Source organism: Mustela nivalis (genome assembly GCF_964662115.1).
Source record: "Mustela nivalis genome assembly, chromosome: 10".
Taxonomy (NCBI): domain Eukaryota; kingdom Metazoa; phylum Chordata; class Mammalia; order Carnivora; family Mustelidae; genus Mustela; species Mustela nivalis.
The window spans coordinates 104,165,144-104,179,754 of record NC_139029.1 but is presented as its reverse complement, the minus strand read 5'-3'; the positions used below and the strand labels follow the sequence as shown (position 1 = coordinate 104,179,754).

Below are 14,611 nucleotides of genomic sequence, written 5' to 3'. Positions count from 1 at the left end.
CCTTTCAGTTCTATTGAGATGATTCCTCCCCCCCCCCCCCTTAATCCTCTTATGGCTTCCCTTTCTTCTGCTCTATAACCAAGTTTCCCACAAGTTCTTATTATTTTCCTTTTTTCTTTCTACTTAATCCCTTTAAGAACTTTTCTTTCAAAAACAAACAAACAAACAAACACTAGACTTTAGCATCCAGAGTTGATAACTTGAAATTTTCATCTCTTGCTTAAACTCCAGGTGTTTGATCTTATCTAAAACATACCTACTTAAAAGCTACTTTTATATTTTTCTAACCTCTATCCCCAGATCCCCTTCCATCACCTTCCAAGCCAAAATAACTGTTTTTTCCCCCTAACTTCTCTTTTTTAGTCTCTTGATTTGTGTTTTCTTCTCCTTCACCTTTCATATCTAATTCCTAAGTGCTTTCCTTTGATTCTCATTCTACATAAAAATTACTTAGAGATTTGACTTTCACATTTCCATTTTTACCACCCTCTTCTAGGCACTACCCACTTCAAACATTTGAAGTCACCATACTAATTTTTGAGTATTAATACTACATTTTGCATGCAGTCTGATGAATATATATAACTACCCTTTAATCTTGAAAATATACTTGTCATTTTCTTATGTTGCTTAGTAACTTATAATGATGTTATTGGGTGCCTGGGTGTCTCAGTCGTTAAGTAGCTGCCTTTCACTCGGGTCATGATCCCAGGGTCCTGGGATCAAGGCCCACATCGGGCTCCCTGCTAGGTGGGAAGCCAGCTTATCCCTCTCCTGCACCCTTGGCTTGTGTTCCCTCTCTCTGTGTGTCTCTCTTTGTCAAATAAATAAATAAAATCTTTTTTAAAAAATGTGAAATGCTTGAAGCATTAGTGTGTAGTAGGTGCCTAGTGTTAGCTATTAACATTAAATTAAAATCTGATTTAAAACCCATATTATTCAAGTCATTCCTCTGATATTAATACTAATTTGCTAGCTGTCTTTGGGGATATCTGTGGATCTCAGTGTCCATATATGTGAAATGACTAAGTCATTTCTAAGATTTGTCCCTTTATATTAAATCAGTGTGAGATAGGAAAAAAAAGGCAAGAGCTTTGAAGTCACACAAGCTATAAGGTATCAGGAAGCATATTACTGTTAAAATCCCTTAATATTTTTCGCCTGAGGGTGAAGTTATAGGACTTGTTTTGGCTTATACCATTAATAAGAACAAAAACTAAAAGCAGATCCCTGGTGTTCTGATCTGTTTGATACATATTACTGTTACCAGTTTTTTTTTTTCTTTTTAATTTACTACTGATATTGATATAAATGGTGGCTGACAGATGTGTCTTTTCTCTTTTTTCAGGTAAAGACCAGCTGCAAAAAAGTTGTGAAACAAGATAAATTATTCTCTTCACATAAGACAGCCAAGATCCATGAGTGGGCATCGATCAACGAGGAAACGATGTGGAGATTCTCACCCGGAGTCCCCTGTGGGCTTCGGGCATATGAGTACTCCAGGTTGTGTATTAAATAAATTGTTTCAGTTACCTACACCACCATTATCAAGACACCAACTAAAGCGGCTAGAAGAACACAGATATCAGAGTGCTGGACGGTCCCTGCTGGAGCCCTTAATGCAGGGGTATTGGGAATGGCTAGTTGGAAGAGTTCCCTCCTGGATTGCCCCAAATCTCATCACCATCATTGGATTGTCAATAAACATCTGTACAACCGTTTTGTTAGTCTTCTACTGTCCCACAGCGACAGAGCAGGTAAGATGGATTTCTTAACAGTTAGGAGCATTTGTTATATACAAAAAACTCTGTACTTGGGATTTTTAGGTCATTTTAGCTAAAGATAAGATGATTCGACAATTGTTTATCAACTGTTTTAAAATTTTTTTATTATTGTATTGTATCACACATACTATTAATAAAGTTATAACTACAGTCTGCTTTATACCCTCTGTTTATGAAAACCAGAAGCAAAAGGTACAGTCTGATTCTAGTAGGTAAATTAATGTTATCAGGGATTAACATGTTAAGACAGTCCTTTTAAAATCAGTAAATCTCAATACAAAAGTTTTTAAAAATGACTGAATTTTTAAAGTATTTTTTAATAGCTGAATGAAATCTTAGAAAAGTTTAAGATGACCAGAGAGAAAAAGTAGTGAGATGGCACGCCTGTAAATCAGTTTTATCAAAAGTGGTTTCCTCTCCATTCCTGTTAAGAATTACTTGAATATCCCTTTTCTCTTCCTATAAATATTTGTGACTGATAGATCTCAGGCATATTTCTGTTATACTAACAAAGCAAAAGACATACAAGAAAAAGTCAATAGAATGCATTTCCTGTTCTGTATTATGCAACAGCTGCTGTTAAGAAGGGGAGTAGTTATTGCTGACAAAGACTTTCTCCCTGGGCCGCCTTAAGTAAAAGTCTACTGCTGGTCCCTCTTTTCCTTCTGTACCTGTTACTTAAAACCAAAACTGAAACTAGAACTGTTCATCAGAATAAGTAAATTAATGTTTATCTCTTTGGTTTTAAAATTTCCTTGATAAGAAGGGAGCTAAACAGTAAGGTAAATGGAAGAGAATCAGAAACATTTATTGTGCCTTTATTAATCCAAGTGATCAGTCCCAGGTAACCAAGAAGATAGAGGTGATCCTCAACTAAAGGGGTCAGAGGTGACTCTGAATCATAAGAAATCGTAATGGTCACAATAGTCCTTATCTTGTTTTAAGCTGTAAGTAATCATTTAAATAGTCTTTTCAGATGATTTGTTCTTTGTGATAAAATTATCGCCCTCCAACTCTCTATTCCTTTTGGTTATCATCAATTAATTTGTTTCCTCATAGCACTCTTAAAGTAAATAGCTATTGAACATCACAGTTACCTCTAAAACACGTTGACTTTTTTGTTGTTTTCTTCCAGATGTTCATTTCTTCCTCACCCTTGAATACTTTTATTTTAATTCCTCTTTTACTATACAAATCCTGTCCATACAGATTGTATGAATATATTTCTAATTTTTATCATTTTCTTAACTATCTTCCTTTATATCAATCAGGAAACTTAAATGCCAGTGTGATTGTTTAAATGTGTCCTGGGATTCTTTATCATAACATGTCCTTTGGACTATTGTATCTGTGGCTTACTTGAGGACCTGATAGTCACTTCAGATGAACTTGGTCCATATCACACACATCCTTAGAGATACAGCAGAACAACAGGAAGGTGTGTTGATTCCAAAGGAAGTTTTTCCCACAATCCTAAGCTATTTTCATGATGGGGATCAGGGACTGAGAGCAAGTTCAAAGATAGCTCAGCCACTAATAGTTATTTATTGAATACCCCAGATTGTACCAGGTACCATGTTCCCTATAATACTTTTCTTTAGCCTCTGTGCTTAAGTGATTTGGAATTTTTACAGTAATCCTCGAATTACTTTAAATCTTTGAAGAAACTTCCAGAATGGAAACTATTCTAATCACAGAGAACTTTTTAGAATTGCTGCTAGGAGGAATCAAGGTAGAACATGACTGAGCCACTGTTTCGTGCTCTGCTAGGGAAGGTAGTGTCCCACAAAGGCTATGCCTGGATGCTTTATAGCTGCACAGTAGAAATCCTAGTTAGGCTTTAGATCACAGTGCATTAAAATAGGTCATAGCTATCTTCCATGGTATGTTCTTATTATCTCTGTGATCTTCAGTAAATTATGTTAATTTTTTTTATGATTTTATTTATTTATTTGACAGAGATCACAGGTAGGCAGAGAGAGAGGAGGAAGCAGGCTCCCTGCAGAGCACAGAGCCTGATGTAGGGCTCGATCCCGGGACCCTGGGATCAGGGCCTGAGCGAAAGGCAGAGGCTTTAACCCACCGAGCAACCCTGGTGCCCTATTATGTGAATTTTCTAAGACACAGTTTATTTATCCTTTGAAATTTTGTTTTGTAGTATTAAGAGAAATAAAATTATCCATTTAGAGTACCTAACATACAAAGTTCAATAAATGGTTAATATTTCATTGGTCAAGAACATTAAGTATGTAACCTGTTCTTTCCTACAACCTTCCTCTTATTCCTGATTTCCTCTAAAAATACATATATATGGAATCACAAATTATATAAGTCCTTATTGATTTCTTTTTTTTTTTTTTAAATAACTGTTTTGGAGTCAAAAGAGTTCCATTACCCAGGGACATTCTCATTCATTTTAGGTCTAATTCCTTTGGGCCTTGTCCCAGTGGGTGAATATTAAATTTCATGTCTCCAGGTATTGTGAGGTTTCCATATATTTTTTATGTTACTGATATTTTCTTAATAGTTTCAGATACCAGTCTTTCTCCTAGAAAAGAATGTCATCGTAATGGTTTCAGTGGAGTTTGCCATTCTTCTTAGAAAATAACTTTACAGTAGATAAGAAAGGAAAATCAGCCCTTATTTTTCATATTTCTAAGATAGAAATGTAGACTTAGCCCTTTTTTTATGGATACCAAAATATCCTCGTGATCTAATTCTGAGACTAAGTATTTAAATCTCATCAGCTAGTAACTTTGATTTTAGTTTCATAAGTTAATTTAGAATTTATCTTGCAGCTTGTTAATTTTACATATGTTTGACATATCTTTGCCACATAAGATAGATGAAAGAAATTAGTGTTAGCTATCTTATAAACAGGAAAACCAGAATTGAGCTATGTGCTGTTACTAATAGGAGCTCCCATCAAGTTTAAATAAAACTTTTTGGAATATGATGAGACGGAGTTTTTTGTATTAACATTCATTTGTTACTGTTTTATATTGCTATATTTAATGTTTTTTATCTAACTTGCTAAGAAATTTCTTAGATTTTTTTCCTTTTCATATACAAGATTGGAAAGAAAATTAAAGTGGCACATTGTGCATAATCTTATTGCCCAGTTAACTCCTACTGACATTGAAAAAGAAAGGGGAAACATTACATATTGGAAAAATTCAAACAGAATGGTATAAAAACAGTAAAATCTTTTTTACCTGACTTTTCTTTACACTCTTACCTCTAATTCCTCTTTTTTGTACATAATGTAAACAAGTTTTTGATATGTCCTCCCAGGAAAAAGAAAAGAAACATTCTTGCTCAGTATATGTACACATTTGTATGTATGTAAACCCCACAGTTCTGTTTCAAAAGCTCCCTAAAACCATGTTTCTTAGAATTTTTTCACCTGAGTTGACTCATATGAGAACATCTCTGCAAGATTTTGCAAGTCAGTTTATTGCCTGATTGTGATAAGATTATTTTCCTATGCTAATTGTTCTCTTCCTGCCTATCAGGGTGTGATGGTTTTCTGAATGATAAATGTGTCCTTTATTGATGCAGTGTATCTCTCAGGCTCTTAAACCAGCTGAAACCATTGCTTATTCCTGAGTGAGAAAGCTGCCTCCTCCTCCTTCTTCTTCTTTTTCTTTTAAGATTTTGCTTATTTATTTGAAAGAGAGACAGGGAGTGCCCATGCACAAGTAGGCAGAGAGCAGTATGCAGAGGGAGAGGGAGAAGTAGACTCCCACTGAGCAGAGGAGCCCAATGCGGGACTGGATCCCAGAACCGTGGGATCATGACCTAAGTCAAAGGCAGACACTTGACCGACTGAGCCACCCAGGCTCCGCGAGAAAGCTTGCTTCCTAAAACAAATCTGAGTTGTAAACAATGGGAACAATGAAGAAATATATAAATATTAGTTTTAGTATTCTGCAGATTCACAGGAGGAAAGAACGATCGGAAGACACAAGACTTTGCTTTCTTATATATATGTAATTACTTTTTTACCATTTCCTAGGATTGTGTGTATACTGATGGTTGAAGTTGTCTCTGTTTCAGACTTATACTTTGCCCCCATTAAAATCCAGAGTTTAGACCCCCAAAAGTCCCTAGCTTTCTAGTCCTATTAAGCAGTACTGTCCAATAGAAATTTCGGTGATGCTAGTTATGTTCTGTCTGTGTCTTTGTGGTCTGGTGTGGTACGCAGAGCCACATCTGGCTGTTGAGCACTTGAAATGTGCCTAGTGTAGCTGAGGAGCGGAGTCTTTAGTTTTATTTAATTTTAGTGAATCTACACTAAAATAACTAATCCAAATATATCTAATAATCTAAACTGAAAATAAAGTAATAAAAAATATATCTAATAATCTAAACTAATATGACTAATGGCTACTGTGTAGGACAGAGCAGCTCTAGAGAGTTACTAGATTCCTTTAGGAGCAAGAAGTAGTAGCCTCAAAGTCTAGAAGGTGGGGTTCTTAGTCAGTTGAGATTTATCAGTACAGTGAGCTTGCACATAAAGTATGATTACACAATCACAGTGATTGCTTTCAGGGTTTGTAACTCAGGTTTATGCTATGGTCCTTTTGACAGCTTCAGTGTTCTAAAACATGCGACTTTAAGAAAATGTTTAAGAGAAGATCCTTACCTTTAATACTGAGAACTAAATAAGATTTTGAGAGAAACTTCTTTGCAATGCAGAATATAAATATTATTTGCAGCTCTGAGTAGTTTTAATATGCTGCTGTGACATTTAACACTCAGCTTAACTTGATAACCGATACTGAGAAAATACTTTGTGATTATAGAAATTTTTTCCTGGCTTGGGCATCGGAAAATAGTGAAAAGTGATATAAAACACTCTTATACATTCTTAAAAAGATGTCAAATAGAAGTTCTCCTTTTTTAACACATTTAAATCCAGTATTACTGGTTCAGTTTCTGTCTGGGAAAAGAGAAATTGGTTCCTTGAAAATGTGTCCAAAAATGTTTGAAAAATAATGTTCTAAACATTCTGTGTACTAGATCATCATTTTCCTAGTGTTATTCTAGGAAGAGGTTGAAGAGGTGTGTTGAAAAATACGTTACATGCTCAAATAAATTTGGAAAATGGCAGCATATTGTGTCCCCCTTCTTGAATATTCACAGTATGTATTAACAAAATTAAGGGCTGGAACCATCTTGAAATATACGGTTTAGAAACAACTACACTAGATGAGTTTTTTAGATGACTCTTAGAGTCTAAATGTTAGGAAGAGTGTTATGGAGGTCACCTAGTGTGATCTCTTATATAACCTACATGGTAGTAGTTATCCAGCATCTGCTTGAGCACCCCTACAAAGCAAAGAATTTGATTCTCTTATAGTTCCGATTGTCCCAAAAAGTTTTCCATTACATAGCCTTGGGATTCTTTCCTATAGCTTCCAACCAGCAGTTCTTCTCTGGAAAGTAAAGATAAAATACCTGTGAGTAAAAATAGATCAGCGAAACATAGTAACAAATGTCTTTATAACTCTTGTGTTTCTAACTTTTTGTTTCATAGGCTCCTCTGTGGGCATATATTGCTTGTGCATGTGGCCTTTTCATTTACCAGTCTTTGGACGCTATAGATGGGAAACAGGCAAGAAGAACCAATAGCAGTTCTCCTTTGGGAGAACTTTTTGATCATGGTTGTGATTCACTATCAACAGGTATTGTTGATTTTTTTAAATGTTAATTAATAGTGATAAAATTAATGTGAAAAAAAATTGGAATGAGTAAGAAGTTTATGATGTTTTGATAGTTATCAGAATAAGTGATTTATATCTACTTTTAATGTTTTCGAAAGACTATAAATACAGTTAATATTTGTTCATTATTGGCTATAAGGGGAAATTTAGAAATTATGTTAATTTCTACTGAAGTCATTTTTATTTTATTTATTTTTTTTTTTAAAGATTTTATTTATTTATTTGACAGAGAGAGAGAGAAAGACCACAAGTAGGCAGAGAGGCAGGCAGAGAGAGAGTGGGGGAAGCAGGCTCCCTGCTGAGCAGAGAGCCCAATGCAGGACTCAATCCCAGGACCCTGAGATCATGACCTGAGCTGAAGGCAGAGGCTTAACCCACTGAGCCACCCAGGCACCTCCTGAAGTCATTTTTAAACCTAAGTAGTATTCTTTTGGTACCTCTTGTTTTTAAAATCTTAGGGCATAATTGTCATCATCAAAAGTCTCATAAATTATAGATGAGTACAATAGTGGGAGACTAGGAAATTCATGGTATTTATATTTAAATGGATATTCTGTGGACGTTTAAGATTATGTTGCAGACTTGGAATAGCTATGAATCTAAAAAAAGTCAGTCCTGGGGCACCCGAGTGGCTCAGTGGGTTAAAGTCTCTGCCTTCGGCTCAGGTCATGATTTCAGGGTCCTGGGATCTAGCCCCACATTGGGCTCTCTGCTTAGCGGAGAGCCTGCTTCTACTTCTCTCTGCCTGCCTCTCTATCTACTTGTGATCTTTCTCTCTGTCAAATAAACAAATAAAATCTTTTTTAAAAAGTCCTTTTGTGAATTATGTAGGCCTTAAGGTTTTTTTGGGTTTTTTGTTTTCAACAGTTATGTAGTGTTTACTCTGTTTCAGGCACTATTTGAAATCCCTTATAATACTGATACATTTTATCTGGTTATTATCATCATGTTACAAATGAGGAAACTAAGGCACAGGGGGTGGTTTTCTTTTTGTTTTTGTTTTTGTTTTTAACTCTGGTCTGTAAATTTTTACTGTTCATTAATATCACTATTACTGAGTTGGGAGAATACTTCAAAAATGCTCAAGTATTTTAGTTACTTTTGGTTACCTTTTTTTAGTTACCTTTGGTTCCAGTATGTGGTGTAGTGAAAGAAGAAATTGAAATTATGGGGTAAAAGATTACATCCTGCTTTTCTGGTACCTTGAATAACTGAGAGAAAATTGTACATTCATAGCATGTCTTCTTTTTGCCTCATCTAACAACATTCCCGGCTCAGTTAATGTTGATTTTTCAGATTATTCAGTTTTTATTGTGATCTTTCTCTTGCAGTTTTCGTGGTTCTTGGAACTTGTATTGCAGTGCAGCTGGGGACAAATCCTGACTGGATGTTTTTTTGTTGTTTTGCTGGGACATTCATGTTCTATTGTGCACACTGGCAGACATATGTTTCTGGAACATTGCGATTTGGAATGTAAGTAACAATGGTAATTTTTTGTTTGTTTCCTCTTTCAGATATGGTGAATGTTGCTTTTAGGTATTTCAATATTAGGAATGATCAAAGCACAATTTTAGCTTAACAAATAAAAGAAATTTAAAATTCATTATTATAGCTGCCTAATGGTCTGTTGTTCTATCATACTGCCTAAAAGGAACTATTAGAACCTCCCAACCAATTGTTTTTTTCAATAATATGAAAAGCAGGAGTCCCTCCTCACTAATACCCACTTATTTTTCCCTCAGGTAAATTCACTGTATTTTTCCTATTATTCACCGTAACTCTGTGTTTTATTTTGACACATGAAAATGTGTTTTCAGGAAAAATAAGATAGTTTATGAGAGCACAGAGCAACTTTCATCTCTAAATATCATAGTTTAATTAAATTTTATTCTTTCTATATTCTTTATGACTATAAAAATCTAAGCTCTTGATAATTCAGCTGACATGACATACCATGTAGATTACTACCACCAACAAGATGCCCAAGAATTTAAAAAATGAAATAGCAAACTGCTTTCAAACTCCAAAATGAATGGTTCCTACCTGGTGATCAATACTTTTCTATAAATATTAATGAGTAAACTAGTCTTGGAATGAGGTGAAGGATGGAATTCATCAACCAGTGTTTAATTATCACAGATCCTGTTTACACTGCTCAAGTTAGTCTTATTTTTTTCTTGGTGTAGGATTAAAAGACAAAGAACTTGAGAAAAGACTAAATACTTCATGAAATATCCAAATAAAAATCTCTGATTGCAAATGATGGAACATCTTAACCTAGTCTCTTTAAGATGAATCATTAATGGATATTTCAATTTTAGATCCCACATAAACTTAGTTTTCTAGGTTTTGTAAGAGCTGGGATGCACAGAAATTCGGCTGTTCTTACAAGTTTAGTTCAAATGATTTTTGTTAAACTTATTTAAATAGAACTTAAGATATTCTTAACTTACAGCAGTAATAATACTTATTAATATTTTGAATATTAATTAAAAGGTATGTCCTGGAGGCTTAGAAAACATTTTTAAGGCCCATCTTAAGGTAATACCCTTTGTGCAATAGCAGATATGTGTGTCCAGTTGAAAATTATATGCCTCTGTGTTCTTTAGCAGTATATAAAATGATCAGTGCTCAGAAAATACTATGGATTTCTGATAGAAAAAAAAGCAGTAATTGAAAATATTATGTACAGATGTTTTTTTCTCAATGTTTTTATAGCCTTTATCTCAGTAATGTTTTCATAGTATTTCTCTGCATTGGTGAAACTACAAAATATTAGACTTCTAAGAACATGTGGTTCACCCTTTAGTTTTTAGTGATGTTACTGTTTTCAAAAATAGCAGAATTTATAGTACCTAGATTTTATATAGTTTGTTTCATTGGTTATTATCTCATAGTTAACTTCAAGCCCTTATTTTGAAAGCTTATTGATCACCAGCTTAGAAATTCTGATTAATTATCAGAAATATAACGATCTTTCCCTTTCAAGTAAAGCAGCGCCAACCTTGTGGTACGGGAACTGAAGGAAGGAGGACGAAGGAACCATGGAAGTAGGGGGAGAATAGTGTTTTTTAGGAGCAATTTGATATCACGCCTATTTGCCAGTCCTGGAAGGTCCCTTGTGGTGTATTCCTTTAATTAAATATGTATTGGGAGAACTATGAGTAGTTCTGTCTTAACAGCAGTTAAATCATAAGATGCTTATAGGGCAGTGGCAGGAGACAAAGCTGGAGAAGATCCAAAGAATCAAGGACTTCGGTGTCCTGCCGAGAAATATGGGCTTTTGTTCTGAATCTGTGGGGAGCCTTAGTAGGACCTAACCCAGGGAAATGACAAAACAACAGTTTGGAAAGAGCAGGCTGGCAGTAATCGGAGGATGAATTAGAGTGAGCTGTGACAGAGGTAAGGAGACCCTTAGGAGTCATTAGCATCATTATTGTGAGGAATGCTGATGCCTGAGCTAGTGCGATGACAGCACAATCAGAGAGAAAGTCACAGGTTGGAGAGAGGCTTAAGAGGTAGAAACTGTAGGACCTCATCTCTATCTGCATATGGGGAATGAATGAGGGAGCAGAGACTGAAGTAACTCCAGTTCCCCTCCAGGGGTGGTTGGATGGAAGGCGGAGAAAGGCCCTATCGGCAGAAGAACCAATTTGAAAGGGAGAGTTCCACCTAGAATGTGTATCTGAGGGATTTTAGACATCCAAATAGAATGAAAATAGCTTAAAAAACTTAGAAAGCAAGCCTAGAAAGAAGCCTATGAAAATTATTGAACAGTCAGAGGAGGAGGCATACCAGAATAAAAAGCCAGAGATTTCAAAAGAGAACAATGCAAAATGTTGCCAAGACTCAGAACGAGGACAGAAAATTGTACACTGAATTTGGCAGTGTGAGGCCATCCAGAGGCGTTTCTCTGTAGCAGATAGGGTAAAAGCCAGATTGTAGGGGATGACAAGTGAAGAGAATAAATAAGCACACATTAATACAGGTGACTTATAAAATGTGTGGCTGTGATGATGGGAAGGAGCAAGGCATCTGTTAGAAGATAAAACTTAGGCTCAAAGGAAGGAGGGTTTTGTATTTATGCAGAAGAAATTGACTAGAGAAGAGATTGAAGATATTTGGGGAAAAAAGAGAGATGGATACATGGAGCTAGATTGTTGAACATGCAGGACCAGAGTTTAGGGTAACAGGCAGAGGGGCTCGATGGAGGACACTCTCCCCCTGAGACTCTCGTGCTTCCTTGTGATGAAAATATATATAGAAATATTGGGGACAGTTTGAATTTAATATCTCAATTAAATTACATATTATTATTATGAGGAATTGATTTTCATTTGGAAAATTTGAATACAATTTTCTGAAATCCTATATTCATATTTAAGCTGCACTATTTCTTTTTTAAAGTAAAAGCAGTTCTCAACAGTCATAGTAATGTGCTGTGAGTGCTTATTTAAGGAGATAGTTATCAAAATAGCAGTGTAATGGCATATGGAATAATAGCAATATTCCTGAAGAATTTTTTTTAAATGCCACTTTAGATTTCATGTTCTTTTCAAGAACAAAGAGAATAGGCAGATGTATAATAGGCTAAATATTGAAGTGAAGTTTATATGTGTGGAGAAAGTCCAAACTTTATTTTGTTTAATTAGAAAATAATAAGGTAAACTCTGAAATGGAATTTGACTAAAAAAGTTTTTTTTTAATTACTTGCTTTTTTTTTACTTCTTTTTTGGAAGAAAGTGAAAGCAGCTTTAGGTACCTTAGGAGCTTTATTTTAAAGTATTTTTATTTTAATTGTTTTATTTTGATGCTTACACATAAGTGAAAAAGATCATAAGATTTTCTTTTTTATATATAACCAATATAGGTTGTTGTGTGTTTAATAACCACATACTGTATTTGCCAAATAAGAGATTTTTGTTTTTCTTAGTCTTTTAATATCACAATTTTTAGTTACTATTAAGTTTGCTTATAATATCTTGACTAGAAATAGGCTCCATAGTTTAATTCCTCTATAAGTAATTTCCTTTCAAAGTCAGATATTATGAGAAAGCCAATGTGATTTGGATACATTATCCCTGAAATTATGAGCTAAATCTTTCAACACTTTGCTCTGATCACAGCTGGAAACTGCCTTTTACAGAGAATATTATTACCTTTCACATCTAGACAGACCCCTGTCCTCACAGTCCTGGACTGAGCTGGTACAGATCTGACTTAGATGAGAATTGCTCATTGGGACCTTTCTAGGTCCAGCTGGGCTCATTAGGATATTTACTAGCCGGAATTTGAAAGACTGGGGAGGAACTAGAACTTCACAGAAGGAACAAGTGGGTGGAAAAAAATTAAGAGTTGAAGCTCATTTGTAAATATTTGTAAAATATTTCTTAAAATGTTTATGGATTATATTAAATGGAAGAGAACATGTTTCCTCTCTTAAGGCTTAAACCCTGTGTATCTAGATATTTTAAAATCCATAATTTCTACATATATATATGGAATCATTTTTATAAATTAAATTTTTAGAAACTCTAAATAATCTCCGATAAAACTATTTATGCAAAGTACTGGACTTAAAAAAATCCTCCACCCTGAAAAGTAGAATTCTTACTTAAATTATCATTGTGTGGGGAGCTTGGGGGAATGGGGAGGATACTCTTTTCACAAGACAAAAAAATTATAATGAATTGAACTAGATCAGTATATCTTGCCTCAAATGTTATCTCCAAATTATAATACTGTATATAAGCTTGGGCAAGGCCTATAACTTTAATTTCCTAATTTGTAAATCAGAGTTTTGTGTTTGATGGTATCTAAGGTTCCTTCTGTGAGTCTATTAATTTCACAGATGTTGTTTCCAGTGTAGTTACTACTTACAACAGGCAGAGTATTTATTACATTTTTCAGTTCATGCTTCTAATGTTTCACATTTACATTAGCTAATAACTCTGCTACCACATTTATTTCTATATAAGTTGATAACTTCTGAATTTTTCTTTTCTAGTTGAATAAGAAAAGTCAATAGGCTATGCTCTATTGGTAATCTGACAAATCCAGTTCATTTCTTTCCCAAGAAACCTCTAAAGAATAAATACTTGCAGATATCCTATTAATTAAAAACTGTTCATGTTATAATCCAAACTGTCTGTTATTGTATGATCCACTCTTTATGGATTAAGAATTAGGAAACTTCCTATTGAATGCCTGTATAGGGTATTTTTATCTTTAAAAGTTAAAGACTTATCACATAAACTGAGAAATATCAGAGATTTTCCTTGCAGATTTTAGTTTCCCTGTGTATTTTTTTTGTTGCTGTTGGTAATGAGTCAGTCATTAGGACTGTGCTCATTTTAATTTTATTAAGTTGTTAAAAAACATATCTTAAAACACCTACTTACATTAACCTAAAGCCTAGATTGCAGTTTGGACTCTTGGATCATCAGGTAAAATCATAGACCAGTTTCTGTCTTTTTTAGCATTCCTCAGCTCTTAATTTTGATGATACGATTTTGATTTGAAGCCTGTTCCGTACCACTAGTCTTTTTCTGTCACCATCTATGTTCCAAAACTTCATTCATGATTGAATTGGATGTTTTACTTATTTTTACCACTAATAAGCTAATCCAGTATAGTAGAGAGTTATAATGCTGGTTGGAATTAAGGGAAGAGAAAGAGTGAAAAGGGTAAAATTCTGGACTAGAGATTATTAGGAAACAGGACAAGGAGTTGACCAGTTTGATTGGGTTCTAATTGTATCTGAAGTAGTCACAGTTTCTCCTTACCTTTTCCATATACATGGGCTAATTCTACTGAGATTAGCACAAGTAGGAGTATGATGAGATGTGGGGCAGTGGAGAGGATAGATTAGTGTTTCTTCAAATACATAGATGACTGTGCACTGGAGCTTCTGGAAAACATTCCTTTCCAGAGAAGTCTGGGTAGGTTCTGCCACGGACGGGACCTACGTTAAAGATAGTGTGATTATTTGGCAAGTAGTATTCACTACTTAGGTAATTAAGAGTTGACTCTGTTTTTAGTTCTGGTGTTACCAGCTCCCTTTTAACAAGTCATTTATTCAGTTTGTTACAGTTAGAA

General features: G+C 34.7%; 1 protein-coding gene across 4 annotated transcripts in view; it reads left to right on the top strand.

Annotated features, from left to right (window-relative positions):
- Positions 1-14,611, top strand: part of CEPT1 (choline/ethanolamine phosphotransferase 1) — a 36,423-nt gene that overhangs the window by 4,844 nt on the left and 16,968 nt on the right. For all 4 annotated transcript variants that reach the window (XM_082687440.1, XM_082687442.1, XM_082687441.1 and 1 more), the window contains exons 2-4: positions 1,349-1,757; positions 7,327-7,474; positions 8,845-8,986. In XM_082687440.1, coding sequence (XP_082543566.1) covers positions 1,419-1,757; positions 7,327-7,474; positions 8,845-8,986 — 629 coding nt within the window. In that variant the 5' untranslated portion in view covers positions 1,349-1,418. The remainder of the gene's footprint in view (positions 1-1,348; positions 1,758-7,326; positions 7,475-8,844; positions 8,987-14,611) is intronic.